We start from the raw sequence: 25,493 nt of genomic DNA on the forward strand, positions 1-25,493 counted from the left end.
GCCACAGTTTAAAGGACGTTTTATTCTGAAGTGTAGAGTTTCATACATAGAAATTAAACCTTATGCTTTCAATCCCTTTTTTAAAAAAATTTCTTATGACAGGAATACTTTTTTTGTTGCGAGACTGCTGAAATTAAAAACAATCACGGTAATATTATGGGATAATTTACTTACATTACGAATGTACTCTATTTTTAGTGTGCTCTTACATAATCTGTCGAGTAACAATAAAACTGAATGAAGTAATCTACATACGGAGCTCCTATATGAGGTGACTGATGCGTGATACAGAGATATTGGCCAGATTGAGTTGAACGAATCGTCTCCGAGAAATAGATACATCAATCTTTAGGAGACCCCTGAGTCATTTAAGTCCTCGTAGCAGCAGCAGCAGCAGCGTTTTCAGTTTTTTCTCATAATGCTCATGGATCATTAGTGATGGCGGAGTGTGATTTTCCCCTATATCCTACAGATGGTGAGTTAGAAATTTTTTTTTCTAAATGTTTTTCGACAATAATTTACACATAATTGGGTCAATGTTAAGTGCTGTACAATGGGGCATTACAGAAAACGATGCAATAAAAGACAACTAGCTTAAAAAAGTACCATTGTAAGGTTAACAAATTAAAAACAAATATGAAAATCTAAGGAAAATTATAGCATTGAACATACAAAGAAATTCCAATCTAAGCTAAACAACAGCTGATTTGCTATTGTCAATCTCTTATAATTAGTAGTGGTTATGGTTTGTTACTCTGTGTTAAAAGTTTTTTTTTAAAATCTTTAAATTTATTGTCTGCATAAAAGTTTTTAATCATTCAAGTAACCAAACAAACAAATAAATCGAAATAATTTATTTAAAATCATATTTTTAAAGTAAAAGCGGAATATTTATTTGTGTATAAAATCATTTGGCGCAATTCAAGTTTGATTATTACGTCTTTATTAACTTAACGTGTGCATTTAAATTCAGTCTATGTTGCAATTGCTTGTGTCATCCAATTTTACTTTGAAATCAAATACTTCAAGGTGAAATTAAACCTGTTAAAGTGTAAGCAAATGCAAGTTACAAAAGAATAATAAATAAACCATTGGTTTAAATATTTATTCATTTATATTGGTAAAAGTTCCACTGAAGTTTGACTCTCTCTCTCTCTCTCTCTCTCTCTCTCTCTCTCTCTCTTAACAAATATACTATGATTTGCTATAGTAAACCATAAAATATTTAATACTTTCATATTTTACTTTGTGACTTTGGTTTATTAGGAATCTGAAATCTTCATTTTGCTTCATTAACCTTTACTCTATAGCTTAATTGAGATATAAAGCCATGATATTTCTTAAAGCTCATATCAATAATGTAAATTTTGGGCACTACATTTAGAAATACAAGTAACGTTTCCTTTAAATACAAAATCAATCAATTATCATAAAGGGACTGAAAATGAAGGATAGGTAGGTCAATCCATAGTAAAAACACTATAGTAAAACCTCGGATACTTTGATTAGAACTATATAATGGTAAAAACTATAAAAATGTGGAACACAGCAGTACTCTCTCTCTCTCTCTCTCTCTCTCTCTCTCTCTCTCTCTCTCTCAATCTTTGTAATCTGAAATAATAATCTGAAAGACGCCAGATAAGCGTCTAAATTTTATCAGGAACTCGGTCATGCTTTTATATTAAATACTCACTTTTTAACTTTTGTCCCACTTTACTGTTATATCTGTTAATCAATTAAATAGTAAATTTACGTTAGCTAACGTCATCTATACCTAAGTGATTATAGCATAATCTGCCCTGTAATTATTTCCCTGAAATTTCTTTAATAAGGATAAGCATTCAAAACAGTTATAAAGTTTTGAGAGAAACTCTCTGATATTGTATTTAATTAACATTATGACACAGGATTACAAATTACATTCAATGATAAATTGAGTCCTTTATCACTCTTGTTGCTTTCATTCTAAGCCAATTAAATTGTTTCAGAGAGACAAAACATAAAGATTTTATATAATAGTATATGGATCATATTATGATCTAAAATAGTATAGTGAAATTAAATATGATCAAATAAAGAAAACAATCTGTAACATAAAAAATATAAAAATTTTTATTAGTGTCAGCTTTCAGGGAAAACTCCCATGAAAGTAAAAGTAAAAAGCATTGAGGTGATTAATTCCTCAATTTTCCTGCTTCTCTTACTTAAGATTTAAATGCTTTCAAATAAGATTACAAAGTAAAAATATATGTATATATGTATATATATTTACCTTTCTTCGACTAAGAAATTTACAATGAATTTCTTTTTCCCTTAAAAAAGAATTATGCTTTGTGAATACATGGATTTTTCAAATTAAAATTATAGCTACCAATAAGAGACATCACAGGTATAAATGCTTGTACCTCTTATTACATGTGGCAATCTAAGCACAAAATTGATAACATTTTATATAATTGTGGCGTAATTTGGGGAATTTGTTTTAATACAGACATTAAAAAGATTGAATTCAAACTTTACAAAAGTTTTCTTTCTTTATTAAATTCCTCTCCGGAAAAGAAGACTTCATGACACATAACATCATGATTGCCAAACAATTGTCTGTTTTATTTTTGCAGTATTTAATATTATTCACTTCTAATCATTATTGCATACGCTTGAGTATCGAATAAATTGAGAAATGTAAACACCATATGCCGTTGGCGGAATTTTATACACAAATAAGGACGTTGACGATGGAAAAGCTGAGTTATGTGTTAGTTGTGTAGCCCTAATTGTCCATAGTCAGTAAAACATCAAGAAATGAAACAGATGTGATAGACTCTGTAGTGTCCTTTATTTAAAGTTCACTGGGCTATATCCAGTCGACATATGAATGGAAGTAACTATTTTTAATTGATAATACGTTGTCGTCGTCGATGTATCTAAACGATCGAGTTGAAGGCAACAACAAGTGTATTCGTCTTCTCGAGTCAATTCTGCTTCATTGATTCATATATAAACAGGTCTGCTGATAAGGGAGCAAAGAAAGCTGAGCCTCATCGAATACTTATTATTACTTTTCAAGTTCAATAAGAGATGGGTAAAGGGAATGTGAGAGAGGGGAAGGGGGGGAGGAAGAAGGGGGTGTGAAGAAGAAGAGGGGGTGTGGAACAAGAGGGGGGTGTGGAACAAGAGGGGTGTAAGGAACAAGAGGGGGTGTGAGGAACAAGAGGGGGAATATGAGGAACAAGAGGAAAATAAATGGGAGATAGAAAACAGGAGAAAGGGAATAGGAAGGAGTGTGAATATCTATTGTCCACGCCCAAATTAATTTGCACCGAGTCAACAAAGAATTGGTTACACTTTTCTAAATGGTCTCATCTAAGATGTTTTTTCCCTTTGTCTTGATTGAAAAGTTTAATTCACTTACTCTATGCATAAGCATGGAAATTAATAACATAAGCGTGTTTATTGGTTATTTGGCAAAAAATAGCGTTTCCTTTCTAGATCCTACTTTGATCGTGCTTGAAGGAAATTGATTTTCTTTCTATGCACTCAATTTCAAACTGGTTTTTAAAAGATTGATTGGTTTACTCTTCTTAAAATTCTCTCTCTCTCTCTCTCTCTCTCTCTCTCTCTCTCTCTCTCTCTCTCTAACCCCTCCTACACACACTCATTAAAATCCCAATAAATATTCCTTCTTCAGAAAAAGTAATCTTTAGATACATGTATGTTAATAATGTTTATGTAGATTACAAATCTAAACACAACGTTGGCGATTTTTTTTCTAACCTTTCAATTAAGAAATAAGGCTTTCATTGTTTGTACAGCATCTATATCAAATTTGAAAATTTACTTTACTTTCGATCGTTCAGTATATTAAGATCTAATACACGTTTGAGCTTTACTAAAATGTAATAATGTATTCAAAATATTGATTTTGATCGAATTTTGCCAATCATAGTTGATTCCACCTGCAGCTGAGGAATCAGGATACGACGGACTTCTTTGTCGACTGTGAAATAACAACTTTATATATGTTCATTTGTCATAGCATATTAGTTGCCCGCGTGGCGCAGTGGTTAGAGCGTTTACTCTAGAGTCGCGGAGAAAGGAGTTGATCGTGGGGTCCCAAGTCGCAGTAGGTGCTTGCACCAAAAAGATCCCTCGATGCTCAATGGAGTGCCGAGATAGGTCTAAATTTGCAGTGATGGCGTCTCCATATGAGTGAAACATTCTCGAGAGGGACGTCAAATAACAAACAAACATAACATATTATATGTATTTAATAGTTTTTTTTTTGTCATCCGCTTTCGCTATAGCGAGGGGACATTAAAACACATTCGTCTGTCAGTCTGTCACAAAAACATTAACCTTAGTCATAACTTTTGAATGAGAAAAGATAGGGCTTTCATATTTCAAATGTACATTACCTATGACAAAATCTTTCGAAATATACTATGATTTTTTAGCTCCTAAACTTGACCTTGAAGTGTGACCCACTTTTCAAAATTTTAATATTACTTTTACCTTGGTCATAACTTATGATTGGAAAGAGATAGGGATTTTATTTTTCAGGTGTATGTTACTGTGACAAGACCTTTCTAAATGTACTATGATTTTTTACCCCATGAGCTTGATTTTTAAGTTTGACCTACTTTTCAAAAGTTTAAACATTGTTTATAACATTTAAGTGAGGGAAGATAGAGCATTAATATTTGAAATGTGCGTTACCTGCGAGAAGACGTTTTCGAGTATACTATGACGTTTGACCCCATGACCTTGTCCTTGAAGTTTGATTTAATTTTCCAAAAAAAAAAATCACATTGGTAATAACTTTTGAATGAAACAAGATATGCCGTTCATATTTGACAAGTGCATTACTGTGTCAGGAAGTTTATGAATGTGCTATGATATGTGATCCTGTGAGACCTTGACCTTCACATTTGACCTAATTTTCTAAACTTTTAACATTGCTGACAACTTTTGAATGAGAGAAGACAGGGATTTCATATGTCATATGCATTAGCTGTTTCAAAACCTTTTTGAATGTACTCTGGTTCTTGACCTCGTGACCTTTATCTTTAAGTTGAACCTACAGTCTTTTTTCAATTTTTGTTTAACATTGGTAAGAACTTTTCATATTTTACATGTACATTACCTATTACAAAACCTTTCGGAAAGGTATATCATTTTTTTCACTTGATGACCTCGATCTATAAGTTTGAAGGACACAAAAACAAGACAGTTGAAATATGCCATAAAATCATTGCATCCAAGCCACTAAGACACCGAAAGCAGGGAACCACAATTCCTTGATTTTGCTTGTTAATGCATTAACTTTATTTTGAAAGCGGACATGGTGTGTGAACTTGCGTTTTTCTCTGATGCGCAAGAATTCCATTTACCTACAAACTGGGAGTTCGCCTTTTACTTTTAGAGAAAGACACTGGTGTTTCGATTAAAAATTGCAATTAACTAGTAATTTTAGACAGAAGTTAATTACTTTATTGGCTTTTTGACTGATCTCTATATCAAACGCTATTACATACGGCATCTGTTTGACATCTGAATATTACAATTCTTTTTATGCCCCCGGATCGAAGGGTTTATTGTTTTTGTCCTGTTTGTCTGTCTGTTGTCAACTTTAACCTAGCCCATAACTATTGCGCTGTCAAGGGTTCGGCTTTAATATTTGACATGAGTGTTCATTATGACAAGACCTTTCCTTGGGTACCACCATATATGATCTTTTGACCTTGACTTTGGAGTTTGACCCAGTTTTGCAAAATTTTACCAAACTTTAACCTTGGCCATAACTTTTGAACAGTTGGTGCTATGGCTTTCATACTTCACATGTGCAATCCTTGTGACACGACCTTCCTTTGGATATTAACAACTTTGACCCTTTGACCTTGACCTTGGAGTTTGACATACTTTTGGAAAACTTTAACCTTGGCCGTAACTTTTGAACGGTTGGTGCTAGGGCTTTCATAATTCACAAATGTTATCCTTGTGACAAAACCTTTCTTTGGATACCAACAGTTTTGACCCTTTGACCTTGACCTTGGAGTTTGACCTACTTTTGGAAAACTTTAACCTTGGCCATAACTTTTGAACGATTGGTGCTTCGGCTTTCATTTTTCACCTGTGTATTTCTTGGGAGAAAGCCTTTCCTTTGGCACCATTAATTTTGACCATTTGACTTTGACCTTGATGTTTGAAATACTTTTGAAAAAACTTTAATCTTTTACATATCTATTCAATGGCCTTTCATATTTCACAGGTTTATTCCTCGAGACAAGACCTTACTTTGGGTGTCAACATATTTGATTTGCATTTGAGAAAGTGTTTCACAAACACATCTTGTTTATCATTTTATTTAAAAGAGATGTTTCTTTTTCAAAATTTCATAAGAATTTACAATGATTTATTTGTATCTCTTTATTTAAGGCCGTTTATACTGTAATGCCACATATGATGGCGTTCAATGTTGGAACTATACGTTAGCAGGGACCACAGCCTTTGGCGCATGCCCAGAGAATCATCCAGCCTCTATTATCTTTGACAATCCCTCTGGTGAGATTATAACACTTGATAAATCTGTTTATTTTACAGCAGAATAAAACTCATGGGCAATACTTTGTATATTACAGCACAATAACCATGACAAAAGGGTGCGTATATCACAACATAATAATACTATCATATAAAACGTAACAAAAGGGTGCTATATCGCAACATAATAATACTATCATATAAAACGTAACAAAAGGGTGCGTATATCACAACATAATAATACTATCATATAAAACGTAACAAAAGGGTGCGTATATCACAACATAATAATACTAGATCATATAAAACGTAACAAAACGGTTACAGCATAATGCATGCATGTAATACTGTATTATAAACCGTGACAAAAACGGTGTATTTTATAGCAGTAGAACCGTAAAAATGGGAGTTTTTTTTCCAGCAGAATGAACTCTCATTTAATCCGTAAGAAATTGATGTATCATGCGGCAGAATAAAACTATCAAATAGCCTAGGTAAAAAGCTTTTATTCCCTGTAGTCAATTTAATTTAATGGGATTACAAAAAGAGCTATAAGAACAATTCCAGTAATGACAAATAAATGGCATCAGTTTCAATGATATTTTTTCACACATCCATATTTAAAAATAACATGAATAATCTATTTTGGTTGGCATTTCAAATCCATTCCATTACCTAAAATGGAATCAAGATATCAAAGGAGCTGAGCGTACTGTTTTATGTTGCCAGTTTTTCTACCCAAAGGTCATCTTCCTGACCAACGCGAATGAAGGAAGGAATTATGTTCCACATCTCTTTGAAATGTTCAGTTAGTTACACAATCGATTTTATATTAGGACACTGATAAAACAAAAGTCGTTTATGGATTCTTTTTAGTTATAATTGATAGTCTAGATAGTTTATCTTGTTTCTCTCTTCACTTTTGTAAAGGGTAGTGATAATATGAAATCTAATATGTATGTAAGCATAAGTTATCAATCCACTTTGGAACCCGTCATTTGATTGTTGATATCACCATTCAATTTAAAATTTTAGAAATTTTCGACTCTCCAATTTACTTTTCATAATAAATATTACTGAAATTAATAATTTTATATACCATGGTGCAACAGTGTGAGAGTACAAGAAATTGGTTAGAATTGCCTCTCTTTTTGTTATTTTTTATTTGTTAATTTTTATTATTTTATTATTATTGTTATGGCGCGATAATTAGAGCGTTTGTTTTAGAGCCGCGATGTAAGGATTTGCTGGTTCAAATCCCACTGCGAGACGTGGAGACCGGTCCTTCGGGTAAGAGAATATAGACCGAGATCCCGTTTCGCAGTAAGTGCTTGCATCAAAAAGATCCCTCACTGCTCAATGGCTTCGAGTGCCGAGTATAGGTCTAAATTTGCAGTCCTCCAACAGCAGGCGGTGGCGTCTCCATATGAATTTAAAAATTCTCGAGATGGACATTAAACAACAAAACAAACAAATACTACTAGACAAAACAAAAATGTGTATGTCGATACGTATTTCCATGAGTGCCTCTCATCACATTGTGATAATTTTCATGTGTTCTAACGAGTTAAATCAGCATTTTTCGCCAAAAGCGAAATATGAAAAAAATTTGCTTCAAAACTGTTTTAACTCAATAAAAAAAATCTATAACGCGGGGGTTACCTATTCATAGCGAGCAGGTCGATTGAAAAAGAGAGAGTTATAGTGGGGAGAGTGTCCAGAATTATCAGGAATATCAAATAACCCTTGCTTCATATTTTATAAAGGTTACTCATATAGAAAGTGTGAAATAAGCGGAATTTGGTGGAACAACAGCAACACTGGGATACACGAGTTTGCTAAGTCCAATTATCAGCCCTGTGTTTCACAAGCAATACTGGAGATGCATGATGTAAGTGAACTAAATAAACACAAGTGGTTCGTTAAAATGAATATATATATATATATATATATATATATATATATATATATATATATATATATATATATATATATATATATATATATATATATATATATTAAATTTTGTATAAAACATAGAATTTTTACACATAAATTAACCTTTTTTAAAATCGCCTTTTCTTGTAGATTAAAGCAGACATCCATGATCTCAACGTCGAAGTAGGTCATTTTTTTCATGTTATAATAAAATATAACATTAATTATATGTCTACACCATAGGTTGCTCTTATTATCGATATATGACGCATTTTCTCTATAAAAAAACATAATGAAAAACAAATACTGTTAATATTCACACTTATTATTCATTTTACATATAAATTACAAATATTCACACAAAGACAGTGATAATTGAATATGGTAGAGTGTAATGTAGTTTTTTTTTCCCTAAAACGTTAATAATTTTGTATCACAGTAATGTCGCTTTTTACATTTGTTTTATTTACCATACAGAGAATCAAGCTAATTATGTATATTTACATAAGTGGTTATGCTGTGTCCATTTTACTGCTGACCATTGCCCTGGCCATTTTCGGCTTGTTCAAGTAAGACTATATATATATATATATATATATATATATATATATATATATATATATATATATATATATATATATATATATATATATATATATATATATATATATATATATATGTTGCACTTCTTCAAAGTAGTCTGTTTATATTTACAATGGAAATTCATTATCTCAAACATCGATATAGAGATATGTCTAAATGAGTTGGCAGTCCCAACCATTATTTCTTTATGTTTTTTTTACCCTCGATATATTTGCATATTTAGTCGAATTCGAGATAACGAGGTTTGACTGTATTATACTTTAGTATCAAGAATATGAAATTGTTAAAGTACTCATATATCAATCTTAAAATCCCAGAGATGACACTACAGTCTTAAAGTATTTGTGCAATCGATATATTTTTAACGCACTCGTCAAATGTCAGAAACCATTAATTTCTTTTCCATTTCAAAGCTGGAAAAATTAAAATATTAAAAGTAAGTGTAGAAAACTGTTTGGGTTTTTTTTTTTCAAATTAAAACGCATTTCAAGCTAATAATTTCGTTTAAGTTCTTAAATAAATATTCATTTGAAAATATAAGGTTTATAATACATTCCATTTTTCCTAGGCAGCTCCATTGCAGTCGTGTTTCAATTCATTCCAATTTGTTCATTTCATACATTCTGAGTGGTTCAATGTGGATTGTATTTTACAAGGAGATGTCGTTAAGCAACTTTTCCGTGGAGTCCAGACCGGTAATTTCAAATCAAACTAAAGATAATCAGTTTTAATGTTTTATATATCTCATTACAATTTAATGAAATAAAAATGAATGGACTCTCTAAAGATTGCAATTTAAAGAAAAAAGCAATTCATTAAAGATTCATTATCCCGCAGTTTATTCATATAAAATGTTGTTTCACGCTATGTTACAACGCACTTAGAAAAATTACGCACTTTGAAATTTTTTTCAAAGTGCTTTAAATTTTGGACCAAATTAACGCACATTGAAATAAAAATATTTCTTTTCAAAGTGCGTTAATATCGACCATATTAACGCACTTTGAAAAAAAATGTGCACAGTTTGGTCAATATTCTTGCAAATTTTAAGGTATGATAAAAAAAAATATTTAAACCTGTTTGGATAACTTTTTGGTCACTTCAGGATCTGAGATATAGACGTTTTAAAAATTTTTAGGGGTTGTCTAGTTCCCAAAGATTCCCGTAAATGTAATAAAACGGAAATGGGTCTTTTAGTACACGTAATAATGGAGGAATAATAATTTAGTAGCACGATTTTTTTTTTCTTATTTCTAGTCTAAAATGAGTTCTGTAGATGTAGGGGTCGCATTTTTCTTAGGGAAAAAGGGGGAATCATAATTTTTCTATTGAAAATAATTTTCCTGCAGAATATGATGGTCTTTTTGTAGTTATTTGACAAGTATTTAGAAGATGAAAAAATTGTTTATTCCAGCACAGTACGAGGGGTTTTTTAAGTTCTTTGATTAGTATTAAGAGGTATGAAAAACAATATGCATTTTATACAAGTTGATTTTGTAAAGCTACTTTGGCCAAAGTATAGTCAGTTGGCTAATTTTGCTTGATACTTAGCGATATAGTCCTTGATCTTCTCTTCTTTAATATAATAGGGTGCCTTATTATTTCTTTTTCAGGAAAGCTTATCTCATTTTTTTTTTCATATATTTTACGATAACTCAAATTTATTGAGAGAAAGTATACCAATATCATAATACGTTATGTAAATACATATATTTGGGTAGGAAAGATAAAGAGTTGGGCTGAGGGACCTTCTTCCTATCTTCTCGTTCTCGATGAGGGTAGATCAACTCATCAGTTTTTCGAAAGAAATACTAGTATAACAAAATAATGCTGTCTATTACTTAAATCTCAGTCCAGATTTGTTTTATGCACATTTTTTTCGAAGTGCGTTAAGTGTCTCCATGGTAAAAAATGTTGATGTACACTCTTAACGCACTTTGAAAAAAATTTCAAAGTGCGTTGATTTTGTTCCAATTTTAACGCGCTTTAAAAATTTTTTTTTTCAATAAGTTTTTCAAAGTGCGTTGCCACAACGCTATCGATTTTTTCAAATAAATCTAAGTTGTTAATAAAATATACACATTTACAGTATACTTTGCCGTCAAAATTTGTTGTTTTTATTTCATTTATTCTGATTGTCATTTATAATAGTGAGAGTTTTCACTCTTTACAGAGGGTTAATGAACCTTAATGGCATTAAACTATGTTAATTAATTTTGTTAAGATTTCTTTCTACCTATTTATTTGTAATATTTGAATAATCTAAGCAAATAGTTGCAAAGCGACAAAGTTTTTAACTATGAATGCTTAAAAAAAAATCACTATTGTGAATCTTCCAAATTTTTCCCTTCCTTTTCTTGATTTTGACTGTCCGTATGTTTCAGACCTGGTGTTACGTGTTGCATGCCTTTACACAATACACAACACTTTGTAACTTCGCCTGGATGCTGTCAGAGGGAATATTCTTACACTTCTGTTTGGTTCATGTGTTCTCTGATAAACGGAAGCTGCTCATTACATGTTGCGTCGTTGGATGGGGTATGTCTCCATATATACTGTTTACATGGATATGGACACGTGTTAGTTTTGCCCTTTCTCACCTCTAAAAATTTTCCACAGTTTAAAATTTGTGTAGACAGCGAATATTCAATGTTTGGTGGTTGGATATGACGCACATGGAATTTACTTCAGGATTTTTTGAAATAGTTTCACTAGTGCAGAGCATGAATGAAAATATCCCCCAAAAAATGTCTCACGAGTGAAATAAATTCCGAAATCAATCACGAAATATTGAATTTTCTATTTTCTTTATTTTCTTGGATTTTCATTTTCCAATCGGTTTTCTTAAGAAATAAGATATCATTTTTAAGTTCTTATCGGGATGTAAATACGGGTCGATCATGTGATCTAACCCCATAAATCCCGAGGGACTTTAATGTAGGTTTAATCTCGCATCAACCCGTAATTACATAAATGTTTAACAAGGTTTGTTCCTGAGGTTTGAGCAGATTTTTGTCTTCACCTCTATTTAAGAAATTCTGCATAATGTTTTAGTTTTTACAATAAATTTGGATTCTACAATGCTAATTAAATTATATTCATCAAAACCCCATGAATAAATTCCATACCGAAAGCATCAAGTTAGGAAGTATATTTTGTAACGGAAGGTCTTTTTTAAAGAAGAAAATGATCAATTTTTCTCTTTCTAAATATGTACAGTAATGTTAAGTTTAGATTCCTATTTTTACATGCAGCCTGCACACAGAGTTATTTTGTGCAGTGAGATGTTTTATGCTGGTCCTAAATAATATATTGTATTAACCGTCATGAATTCTATCATCATATTGGACAAATATAGCAAATATATTGTGAAAGTCCTGAGAAAAAATAGCTCACTTTGGGCTAAAAATTAACACTAGTTATATCTACAAATTAACATCACAGACCCCCTCTTTTAATTTTCTTTTCTGAATATACAAGATAATTTAACCATTCTGCTTCAATTCTGATAAATGTCATTCCTTTTAAATGATTTTATTGCTTGTTAAATTTTTAATGCCAGAAAAATGACATTTTATGAGTGCAAAAAGGTCAAATAATTGACTTTGCGAAGTAATTTGAAACTTTTTTGTCGTAACAAAGTTTAAAGAGACTATTCAAGATGGAAAAAGACTGTTTGTTTCCATAATTTATTTGAATAAAAAATATTAGAGGAAAAACTTTGAAAAATTGATTTATGTGAAAGACGAAATAACAGTGCAAAAAGGTTATATTAAATGCTCTGTAGCGCCAAACGAAGCACACTGACCCTCATTTTTGGTTTTGATTTTTAAGGTCAGACTATACGTTCCTCAAATATCTGTTTTGTATATCTTCGTATTGTGTGAAAAAAATCTTCAAAATTTCAATTACCTTCTGATTTCTAAACTGGTTTCTAATTGTCTGTAAAAAATTGGAACACTACAAATGTGTTATTGGCTAATTAAGTTTTTTTTCCAATAGGATTTTATAGGAAACAGCGTCCTCTGGTATCTTGCACAAATGCCTGATAAGGTACCTCTATATTTTGCGAGTAAACATGTTAAAGTAGAAATACATCAGTGACAAAATCTTAGAAAAAAATATATATTATTGAGGAATGTATTGTCTGTCCTTAATTAAGCTATGTGTATAGATTTCAAAAATATACTTGATAAAAAATTCTCAATACTTTTGATAACAGAATCCAACCTCCCTAAGAATGATACCTTATTACTTATGTTTGCGTTTGTGACTGATTGATAACAAATATTTTGGTAGTATAGTTTAAAACCCATAAAACGATTCCATTTTTTTCAAACTTCTACGGTATAAATTGAATGTGTTGAATACGTCGACCACTTATGACGTCACTATAAAATTACGTCGATCGTTCATGAATAGACAATGAGTTTATGATCAGGTGAAGAACGTGTTAATGCACAAGTTTAAATACGCCTTGTTCAAATACTATAGTAGTTTTCTATAGGTGAAAATATATGCAAATGTAAATATTTCGTTATACATGGCCATATGATATGACGTCATAGTTGAGCGTCTTAGCGATTGTGAGATTGAAAAACAGTAAAAAATGGATTTCTACAACATTCATGTATCTGGAGAATTTTTTAAAGAGCAAACAAAAAAATAATAAAAGGAAAAAGAAAAGAACACATGTGAAAATTTCTTTATATACACTATCAATTGGTTTTATTTCAGTCTTGTAATGTTTTTTTAATATTTCAAACAATGCCATAAGATATTTTGCAACCTGACTTAACTTAAGGCATGAGTTTTGGCTATTACTGAGAAAATATGCGGGAAATAATTTTTTTGAAACCTACTGAATTTATTAATGAATTCAAAAACACAGTAAAGATGACAATAAGCAAACAGAGACACACAGAATAAGATCATGAACAATTTGAATTTAAAAATAAATTCCTACTGATGAAGTATAAGATATATTTTTCTTAAATTCTGAAGTATTTCATTTTATCTTCAGTTCTACCCATTTTCATCACTGGTATTTACTGCATAGTCCGTGTCATCGATGGGGAGGAAGAAAATCACGGGTATTCCTTATCTATATTACGAATATGCAAAACTTTTCTTCATTATTAATTTTTATGAGATTCATAATTTTAAGGAATGTGTACATTTATTTTAGAAACAAATATTGTTATATATGTTACTTTAATCTGCACCTATTTCAAGTCCTATGACTTGAAATAGAACTTGCACAATTGAAAAATTATGTAACGGATGGAAATTAATGTTGTTTATTGATTATCTATTTAAACTCGTAAACTTTAATTGAATACCTTGTATATACGTCAGTCTTTCGTAAATTCATTGGTCGTTATTATGACCTTGTTTGTAAATACGACCACTCATTGGATCGTTTTTTGACTGACATATTTTAAACCAATTGTAAAACGATTGTTTTTAAATTGAATATGACTACGGATTATCCTGTGTTAGCTAGATGCATGGGTTTGGTCGATCGGTGAGGGATGCTTGCTCCTCCTGGGCACCTGATTCCATCTCTGGAGTTTCCGGGGGTCCGTGTTTATCAATCCTATTCACAGATTTATATTATTTGTAGGTTTTATGAGATCGATCACTGTTCGTTAACTTCACCTTTGGCATAAAATAAAAAGTTTCAAAAGAACAAGTTTTACTCAGAATATAAATTCAATCTAGATTGATGATGAAACATTATGGAACAAATGATAACAACATATCTGCTCGACTCATAAGCAGGGTCTACATGTTATATTTCCCAGGAAGGTGGGAAGTACCGCTCTTGTAGAGACGGCTCTCCCCTCTAGAATCTTTCCCCCTGAAAGCTGGGTCTAGAGTAGGAGTCCCCCCCCCCGGAAAATAGGCTCTAGAGTAGGATTTCTCCCCCCAAAAAATGACTCTAGGGTAGGATTTCCCCTACGGAAATCCCACACCAAATTCAATTTTCCCGTGGGGGGGGGGGGGGATCCTGCTCTGTGTAATAGTTTTAGAGTGCGATTTCCCTCAGAGCTAATTTTCCCCAAAAAAAAATTCATGGCTGTATTATGTATGAGGGAGGAGGAGGTGACACATTGTTACAGGTGTCCCTTCTTCAAAATGACAACCAGTTCCATTGAAACATATGAAGTACACTATATTAAAATTGGAAATTTTAAATATCATTTTTCTCAATAACTGTCCAACCATGTCTCTTGAAACATTAAAAACTTATTCTTTTCATCTGGTCAACCTAGTTTCTGAAAAAAATGACACAATGTTATCATTTGGACCAATTTATAAATGTATCCATGGAAACAAAAAGGAATTTTATTCTGAATGGATTTTTTTTCTCGAATTGTATTTCGAACTATATGTACATAATATTGATGTGTAAGTGTGTCTCCAAGAATCTGGTTTTTAAATATCCAAAACAGCTTCTGTTGCCATTGACCTAAAAATTGCAATTTATTTCTAAAAATTTGAAATTCTGCAAAACGTAAGTGAGAATTTGCCCTCTGCTTTCAAATCCAATATTACATCAATAGGGTCGTGAGGATATACTCATGTTTCGGTTTGCAATTGCAGTGTTTCTTGTCTTGTTTTGCTTTAGTTTCTGGCTTTTTCTTTTTCCTCTATTCGATTTAAATACTCACAAAATGGTACCTATCAATAACACATATTTTAGAATTTTCTCATATACTCTTTGTAAAAAGTATCGACTCAAAGATAAAACGATGGGCCTTTAGAGGGCAAACAAATTATTTAATCACTAAAGGTGGCCTGATATATATTTCAAAATCTTATCAAACATGTACCGTTGCGGCGACAGAGGACGTTGAGACATGCAATCGTACAACTTTTTGAGTAACTAATTTTAAAATTTCATTTAAGTAAAAATATTGGGTTGAGACTCGATGATTTGAATTATATATTTTAAGCTTTCATTCTAGATTTGACAACTCTTGAGTCGAAAACACTCATATTTTCACTTTTAGCCAAAATATTGTCGATAGGATTTGAGCATCGATATAAGAGGGGAAATCCTACTATGAGAAAGAGGGGAAAATTTGGCTCTATTGTAAGATTTCCCCTCGGGGGGTCCTACAGATTCCGGGGGGAAAGCTGGCTATGGGGAAAATCCTACTCTACAACACCGGTTATTCCCTGGAATTACTGGTAACTCCCGGGTAATAATGGGTGATGGGGTAGAACTACATGTTTCATAGTTTTAATCAAGTCTGTTGGGGTATACACATTTAGTACACCTAACTAGTAGCTAAGATATATATTCATCGTCTATGATTTAAAACAAAATCTGACTAGTTATATAAAATGATATAGTAATGCATCTTCTTACAAATAATCACAGCACGGTTTACTCAAAGAACAGTGCCATTTATTTTAATACTTGCATATCTATAAAACCGAAACTTAAAATCCCATTTGCTACTTTTAATGTAACTAGATAAGTATCTAAACAATTGTAAAATGTAAAGAGTATTCTCTAAATGTCAAATCTTAGGAGTCTATCAGCTCTACCCGATGTCTCTCAAAACAAGAGCATACATATGTCAAGAGTTATTTTGTTAGAATAACATGTCTGTTTTTGAAACATGTACTTGGAGTGTTTATATAGAAGGAAAAAAACAATTTTTTTGTTCCATACAAAGGTGACAAGGACTAGTACTTCTAATTAGAAAATGTCTTGTTTGTTTTATATCCAGGGAAAGTTATTTTCTGTTACAGAATGCTTAAGGGTAAAGTGGACATGGAGTATTAATACAATTAAATTTAGAGACATAATCATCTTGATTTTTTATGTTTATTATCTATATTTTATTTCTGAATCATGTACTACAAAAAAATCTTCAACTTAGTATTTCCCAGTAAATACTTCCCAGAAATTCCCAATTTATTTGAAATCTGTATTACCTACCTGAATAGGAAATACCGGTATTTACCACTGGTAAATAACACCCCCGGTTTTCCCTGACCAACCCTGCTCATATATCGGATATACTGAATCACTGCAAACTTTTTATTTTGCAGATGTTGGTTGGAAATTCAGTGGTCGTTTTGGATTCTGTTAATACCTATTATTATATCTTTATTGGTACGTTATTGTTTTTAATATAAGAGCTTATTCCTTTAAATGCTGCAAACGTACATGCTATTATTTTTAATAGAGAGAATATTTTAGAATTGAAAAAAAAATCATTATATATTAGTTACATGTATATCTACACAGAACCTTTTTCTTTATACTGAAATAACATAATATCATAATTTTGTAAATACATGTATTATACTTATGGCTGATTTGACATTATTTATAAATTTGGTTAGATTATCAATTTTTTTTAAAAATCTTATTTAAATTTAATTTTACAGCTCAATCTCATCTTCCTAATCAATATTTTGAGAATTATTTTATCCAAAATCCGGTCTTTTAACCAGAGGGATTCCGACCAGTTCAGGTAGGTTTCACTTAACATCCTATGGGCTTCTTGTTTAACTGCTTAAATGCAAAAATCTAAGGATAACTTTGTTCATAAGAGTTTTCCATTTCCCGCACTCTCTCGTTATTTGGATTTTTTCAGTGTATAATCATAAGCTTGTATTAATATAAAGTCATGGACTTCAGTGTAGGTCGATATGAGATTTTACGTTTTGATATACTTCTCAATAAATTATAAAGAGAGAACCCGAGCTTTATCAGTCTGCGCGTATATGTAATTGCTTGAGGATTACTTTTTGCCCCTGTGACTTCATATATTTCCTGTATCTTCATTTTTTGTGTACATTGAACGTCCAAAATATCCATAGAACTGACAATTACTGATAGTAAAGGATGTTTCTGACCTAAAATACAGTAAAAATTCATTTACATGTGTAGTAGGGAAAATGCATTTACATTTAAGATATGTAACCAAAAAGATAATTGACTGAATATCAAGGAATATCCTTCGGTCTTTGCGCGGATGCAGTCCTCGCAAGCTTGGTTCGCTTTACCTTGCAACGACCTCGAGTGGACATCTTTCCCAGTATCGGGTTATGATTTATATATAAGGACATATGTCAAGTGATTTTTAGGACAGCAAAATGATAGCGATTGAACCATGCATCACAATATTAAAAACAGTTACATTCAAACCTCGTTATCTCAAACCCGATGGGATCCGGAAAATACTTCGATATATCCGAAGGTTCGAGATATCCAGGGTAAAATATTCAAAGAATAAGCGATTGGGACTTCCAAATCACTTGGTCATATCCATGGTATACGAGATATCAGTGTTCGAGATACCGAAGATCAATTGTATATCCTTATATATTTACATGTGACGACTGAATTTGGACTTAGTTCTCTAAAATTTCTCTATAGGAGATCTCCCAAGAGGAATACAGACTAGGATAATTTCCATTTTGAAAGAAGTAGGAATGTTGCATGCATTCATTAGATTAATTGTTATCATGAAATTGTATATTATGCTTTCATAGATTGTTTCAAAGATACTACAAGCCAATTTTGCCTATAGTGAATCCTGTACCTAATGTTACTAGTTTTGTATTGTAGGAAAACAGTCCGCGCCATATTGATCCTTGTTCCTTTGCTTGGATTACAGTATATACTAATGCCTCTGAACAACGACTCATTTCTCTATAAGATAATTGTCGCCATAGTGACATCGTATCAGGTATTTATAATTCTTTAATTCAAAGACTGTTTTTTCTGTAAGAATTTCAGGCAAATGTGTTCCTTAGAAAGAAAATGGACAAATTTGAAATACATGTCCGCATGTTAAAATCTATTATCAGTAAGACTAGTACTAATGAATTTCAGGCATAATCAATATTAAGGAGGTTCGAACCTGAGCCTTTGAGCAGATTTTTGTCTGGACCTCTATTTCTAAAATAAAAATTAAATAAAATAAACAAGAAATATGGATTCTACAAAACCAATTCAACTACATAAGATCAAAAATCCCACGATTAAATTCCATATAAAAAGCATTGAGTGAGAGACTATATTTTGTAGTGAAAGGTTTTTGTTTTTAGAAGAAATGGTCAATTTGTCTCTCTAACTAAATGTAATGTATGTACAATACTGTTATGCTTGGATTTCTATTTTCCGTGCAGACTGCACGAGTTATTTTGTACAGTGAGATAGTTATTGTTAGTTCAAAATTGTATTTTTAATCAACTTTAATGAATTCTATCATCATGTTGTGACAAATATGGCAAACGTGAAAGGCCATATAAAAATAGCCCTATTTTATATTAAAATTAACACTTTTTAGTACTGTTAGAAAAATTCGCGGACACGGCGATTTACATGAAAAATTATTGTGTACTTTAAAGAATGACACATGTTTGATTAAATTAGTATCTTTTACTGACAATCATACAAAAATCATATTCATTTACAAACTTTTATAAATTATGCAATATATTTTATTTTGCGGTTATAGGATATAAGTTTTTTGACGTTCGGTGACATGACCATCTGATTTCGTACGTATTAATCTTTTCTGAATCTTTAAATATCTTTCAGTTCTACAGAATTGTCTTTTTCCCTTTTAAAAAGTGTATCGTTATAGCAAGACATGTTACTTTTTTTTTCAAATATGTCCTCTGTAACTTTTCCGATATCAGTGAAATCATGAAACCATTGTCTAACCAGCTTAACGTTCAGACACGGAAACAATGCAAAATCAATAGAAGCAATGTCCAGGCGATAAGGGGTGTATCAGGATTGATTGATTGATTGTATGTTGTTTGACGTCCCATTCGAGAATTTTTCACTCATATAGAGACGTCACCATATACCGGTGAAGGGCTTCAAATTTAGACCAATATTCGGCACTCAGGGCCATTGAGCACTGAGGGTTCTTTATCGTGCCAACGACTTCCGTGACACGGGGCCTCGGTTTTTAAAGGTCATAGGGGACAATTACCTGAACATATTGAGTTGCATACGGGAATAAGTTCATCTGAGCTGGTAAAATAAGACTGAAATTGTTTTTTGGATTTTTTACGCAAGATAGCTACAGCACAGTCGATCAAAATTACTCAGTCGTGAAAATTCACTTTGACTAACGTTGCTTATCTCCCTTAGCATATGACGTCAGAAAGGCCCAGTCGCTGTTCAAAGCAATGCAATGTTTACAAACTATCATGTCATTTTGCAGCTTAATTTTAAAGAATATCATAATCATGGCTAAAACCTTGTGTAAATATACGATCTTCAAACAGGCTAGTATTCCTTTTTAAAAATTCCATTGCATATTTGCAAGATGTTTGCATGTTTTATCAGTCAAAATGTGATCATTCTCATCGTTTTACACTTCGATCTATTGAGAGAAAAATAAAGCGACCGGAAGAGAGAAAGAAAGGAGAATGAGAATGAATTCCTTTTTCATAACCAGTGCAGTTGTTTTAATGAAATCATTTATTTACAACCTAGTTTTACTTTCACACAGAATCCAACACGTACTGTTAGTATGACACTTTTCTTGACAAACGATACGTACCTGCTGTGTAATATCACATGGCTTTAAAAAAAAAAAACAAGAAAAAAATTTCTTGTGTTACTGTTTTATACAATTTTATCAATTCTTATCATTTGACACTGTCTTTATATTCACTTACTCATGTACAACATCACCACCAATACCCGATCTCTGGCGCCCCCCCCCCCCTTCCCCCTTATTATTTCTTTCTTTTAGTAATTGAAAGTTCTTAATCGTGTCATTTTTAAACACACTGCAGATGGGTTAAAAACAACTCTGGCAAGAACTATACGTAAACTTGTATTTATATGCGAGTTAGTACAAACGCCGTTTAAACATGTAGACCTATGTATTAAAAAAAGGCAGCTCTAACATGTGGAAATATTTCTATGAAGACTCTACCAAATGTAGATACTGAATGAATTAGAAATCGATATTTTTTTTGTAGTAAAATTTAATACATAAAATACCAAAAAAAAAGGTAGGTATTTTTCCCGTCAATTTGTTAAAATATTTATCAAAGATCAGTATTTATATTCTACGGAAGCCCGTTGAGGCCAATTCAGAGAAAGAAATATTTTTTATTGCGTTAAAACGCTATAATTATTGCGTTTAATCGCAAAAGATTGCGTTTAAACGCAATATTTTTTGCGTTTAATCGCAATAATTTTTGCGTTTAAACGCAATACTTTTGCGATTAAATGCAATAATTTTTGCGTTTAAACGCAATAATTTTTGCGTTTAAACGCAATAATCTTTGCGTTCAAAGGCAATAATCTTTGTGTTTAAAGGCAGTCATTTGTATCAAACCTTGCAGAGTACAATGGACCCACGCATACTTACATCTTTTATTTCTTTCTCTTTTTACTGTGTTGTCTTTATAGAATCAGTTTTTTCCGAGCAAACACTCTCTGAAAGGTAAATCACTAATAAGAATTTATAGAGGAGAAAAAAAATGTCGGGTTGTAAAAACAAAGGAATCTTAAGAAGAACGAGATATGTCTTAAGCTTATTCTCTACATTTTTAATGAAGTTTCGGTCAGTTGTTCTGCTAAAAAAAAAACTGTCCCATACGTTGCAGTCACAAGTTTAAATCATGTATAAAGGGATTTTTGGAAAGGACTGAGGAAATGTTAGAATTACGTACAACATGATGAAGTATTTAGACTTCAATGTACATTCATAACCCTTCCTATGGTTGCATACAGTAAACACAAGAACATATGTGATGGATTTATATGAGATCAAAATCAAATGAAAACAGATTGATCGATGTGTACTACATGTATCAAATTGACAAGTGCTATTAATACCACTGAAATTTTCTCTATAAGTTGTAATACACGTAAGCAATTGATCAGAGACTTCATTAAGAGTTTTGGGTTCTAATACATTTAAGACATTCAGGTTGTTAGGATGCCATTGTTTTATTACAATTTTCAAAAACTGGAAAATTTTGCAAAAAGACACAGAACAAATCGGATCTTCTTAAAGTTGAAGTGTCGGGTCCTAGTACATGTAATTATAAGCTTTGACTAATTCATGTTTGATTTTGAAACTACAGTATCGTTGTGTTTAAATGCAAAACAAATCCTTATAAGGAAGGATTATTGCGTTTGAACGCAAAGATTAGTGCGTTTAATCGCAAAATTATTGCGTTTAATCGCAAAAATTATTGCGTTTAAACGCAAAAATTATTGCGTTTAAACGCAAAAAATATTGCGTTTAAACGCAAAAATATTATTGCGTTTAAACGCAAAAAATATTGCGTTTAATCGCAAAAGTATTGCGTTTAAACGCAAAAGATTGCGTTTAATCGCAATCTTTTGCGTTTAAACGCAATACTTTTGCGATTAAACGCAATATTTTTTGCGTTTAAACGCAATAATATTTTTGCGTTTAAACGCAATATTTTTTGCGTTTAAACGCAATAATTTTTGCGTTTAAACGCAATAATTATTGCGTTTAAACGCAATAAAAAATATTTCTTTCTCTGAACTGGCCTCAACGGGCTTCCGTAATATTCGTATACAAACCTATTTATTTTTCCAGTGTGTATTATACTTACGGTTTTTTTTTGTAAAGGATATAATTTCAAAAGTTTTATTACCTGTTAAAAAGAACATTAATATTAAAATTGTAGTCTCGCAAATGATGGATGGATTTGCAAACTGATCACGGACTGTACTGTTTACTATACCGAGTAATTTCAAAAATCGATATTGTCGAGTCAAACCGTGACTGCACAAAGTATCGTCATCGTAATAATCTCATTTGCTCTGGGCTCAATATTTCTTCTTTATATATATATATATATATATATATATATATATATATATATATATATATATATATATATATATATATATATATATATATATATATATATATATATATATATATATATTACAAGAATACGATCATGTCATAAACTCAGGGATTCTATTGCTATATCGTTTTTACAGTAATACGGGGAAAACGAAACTTCAAAGACGCTGACAATTTTAGTGGTTCGCGCTTATCATGGATTTCAATACCACTGGCCCCCATGTTTATTTTGGGGATTCACGTTAGGGATATTCCCCGCATACGTGTCATATATCTTTCTTTAACATAATATTATAGGCTTACCCAAAATGTTTATTCTAAGCAGAAAAGGTCACTTTTAATAAATTGCTATATTCTATGTTGCAGTATGCGATTTTTCATGGAATAAAAAAACGACTTTTTTTTTAATGACGATGAAATCCTCTTGGTATGTCGTATATGAATATTAAACAGGGAAATATCTTTTTGTTTCTAAAGGTTTGAAGTAGAGTAAGTTAATCGAAGTTGTAGCTTAATTTAAGCGTAATTTTATAAAGGATATTCATCAGGATCATCCTCCGATAAAAAGCTCCAGTTTTGAGTTGCCGTGCCTTATTAACGACTCGCTCAAACTGAATTGACTGAACTACGAAATCCGATAACTCACCTGAAAACATAGACACATTTATATTTACAAAAATACTTTAAATTAATTAGATAAAATATGGTAGAAATACATTAGTCTAATGCTCCGTTTACATCAGTGGGCTCTTGTGACGTCATAAAACCACAAAATCAAGAACGAAAAGCGAGTAAGAAAAGTAACAAGTGGAAAAGTTTTCACCTTCATTTTTCAGTAGAACAAAGGCCAAAAAATATTACTACTCGTAATTTAACATTCTTTCATATATAGCTTGAGGTTTAAAAAGTGAAATCCTAGTGTTAAGAATCGTTTCCTATGACCTTTAAGGTCTCATCCGAAAGACACGTGACTTTCACTTCTAATGCCGGGCGCTTGGCGAAGGAACAGTCACTACCTATGTTTACGTCTTAGGTTTGCCCGAGGAGGTGCCTCCCGATCACGAAGCGAGCGCCCTACCACTAGGCTACCGTGACCGGTATATCAGGAGCTGATCCTCAAAAATGGCAATCCTTCAATCCTTAAAAAGCTGCTAGCATTTGAACACTTTGGTCCCAGATACGTGTATTTGTAGGGGAACACCAGCAGCGTATAATGCCATTTTAATCTCTTTTGGGCATCTCCACGTTATTTAAAAAAAAGAACGATGCTCAAAGATTTTCAAAATTTTACCAAATGAAGTTTTAAAAAAACATTGTAGCGACGGATGAAATATAGTTTAATCCTTATGCGCTAAAACAATAATTTTTTTTAATTTTACAAAATTGTCCATAAAATGAAAAAGTGCAAAAACTTGACTTGTTCGTGAAGCACAAATTATGATAATGATATAGCTGTATTAAAAACAACAAATTAAAATTTACATTCTGAACATTATATGGCTGATACAATGACATTACAAATACTACCTGTCGTTAAGTTAAATGTTGACTGATTTTTTGAAAACAAATAGTAAGGCTATTATTCTTATACAGGCACTGGATTGTCTGGAGTTTACTATGCTTACCTTTTATGTTGTAGGGTGCAGTTATTGCTGTGCTGTTTTGTTTCCTAAATAGCAAGGTAAAATGTCATTCTTTAAGATTAAAATAAAAAGGGAAGAGGAGGTATCCCGTAAAATAGGCCTTATTACATCTAGTGAAAACATTTTGATAATGTATATATCAATCTTAGACAAAGACAGTTTTCAATATCTTAATGGATTGAATATGCTTTTTTGAATTATAACAGTGAGAATCCTCAAGATAATAGAATGCCTCTGTTTTTTGAAAAATTTTGCAGGTTTTAAATCTTATAAAAAGAAAAATAAGAACGAAACAGTGGTGTGTTGGAATACAGCGCCTTCCGCAAAGAAGTTCTATTAGATCGAGCTCGAGAAAAAGTAGTTCCTCCAAAAAGGAAGAATATGATCTGACAGAGAACAGAGGGTCACGTGCTGTGTTTCTACCAAAGTAGACATTTGGAATCGAACCTTGAATCATGTATTTTCCCGATTATATGAAAACTGTAAAAATAAGCAGATTTCCTTGTCAAATATATGCAAATAAGTTTACAAACTGTTGAAGGTAAAAATAATTTGTTTGAAAAAAAGATAATAATTGTAAGGTAAAATGTTCAATTTTGAAAACTCTGAAATCATTTTAGTATTTGAAAAATATATGATTTCCTCTGCAACAATTTTTTTTTCATTATAAAATGTTTGTACACATCAAGCATCGGTTTGGTTGTAGATATTTGCGTATTTTTTCTTTTCTTTTCTTTTCTTTTCTAATAGAAAAAATAAAGATGATAATGATTTTTTTTCCCTTTATTTGAATTTAAAATAAAACATTTATAATGAGTACATAAAATTTACTGTATGAAGGATTTAGTTGTATTTTTTTTTTTTTTTTTTGTATTTTCTGATTTTATTTGTACCAGCCGCTTTC

The 25,493-nt window shown here is 31.6% G+C and overlaps 1 protein-coding gene across 1 annotated transcript; it reads left to right on the forward strand.

Moving 5' to 3' along the window:
• The first annotated feature begins 299 nt into the window (after positions 1-299).
• LOC133193759 (calcitonin receptor-like) lies at positions 300-25,189 on the forward strand. The gene is made up of 13 exons (XM_061329690.1): positions 300-475; positions 6,436-6,561; positions 8,307-8,431; positions 8,629-8,661; positions 8,956-9,047; positions 9,650-9,776; positions 11,466-11,619; positions 14,105-14,174; positions 17,155-17,218; positions 17,497-17,582; positions 18,683-18,803; positions 24,586-24,627; positions 24,847-25,189. Exons 1-13 carry the CDS (start codon positions 439-441, stop codon positions 25,018-25,020), a joined length of 1,251 nt encoding a protein of 416 aa, XP_061185674.1. The 5' UTR covers positions 300-438; the 3' UTR covers positions 25,021-25,189.
• The last annotated feature ends 304 nt before the right edge of the window (positions 25,190-25,493 follow it).

Source organism: Saccostrea echinata, unplaced genomic scaffold (assembly GCF_033153115.1).
Source record: "Saccostrea echinata isolate AGI-Se365-2 ecotype Australia unplaced genomic scaffold, CSIRO_AGI_Sech_v1 ptg000028l, whole genome shotgun sequence".
Classification (NCBI taxonomy): Eukaryota; Metazoa; Mollusca; class Bivalvia; order Ostreida; family Ostreidae; genus Saccostrea; species Saccostrea echinata.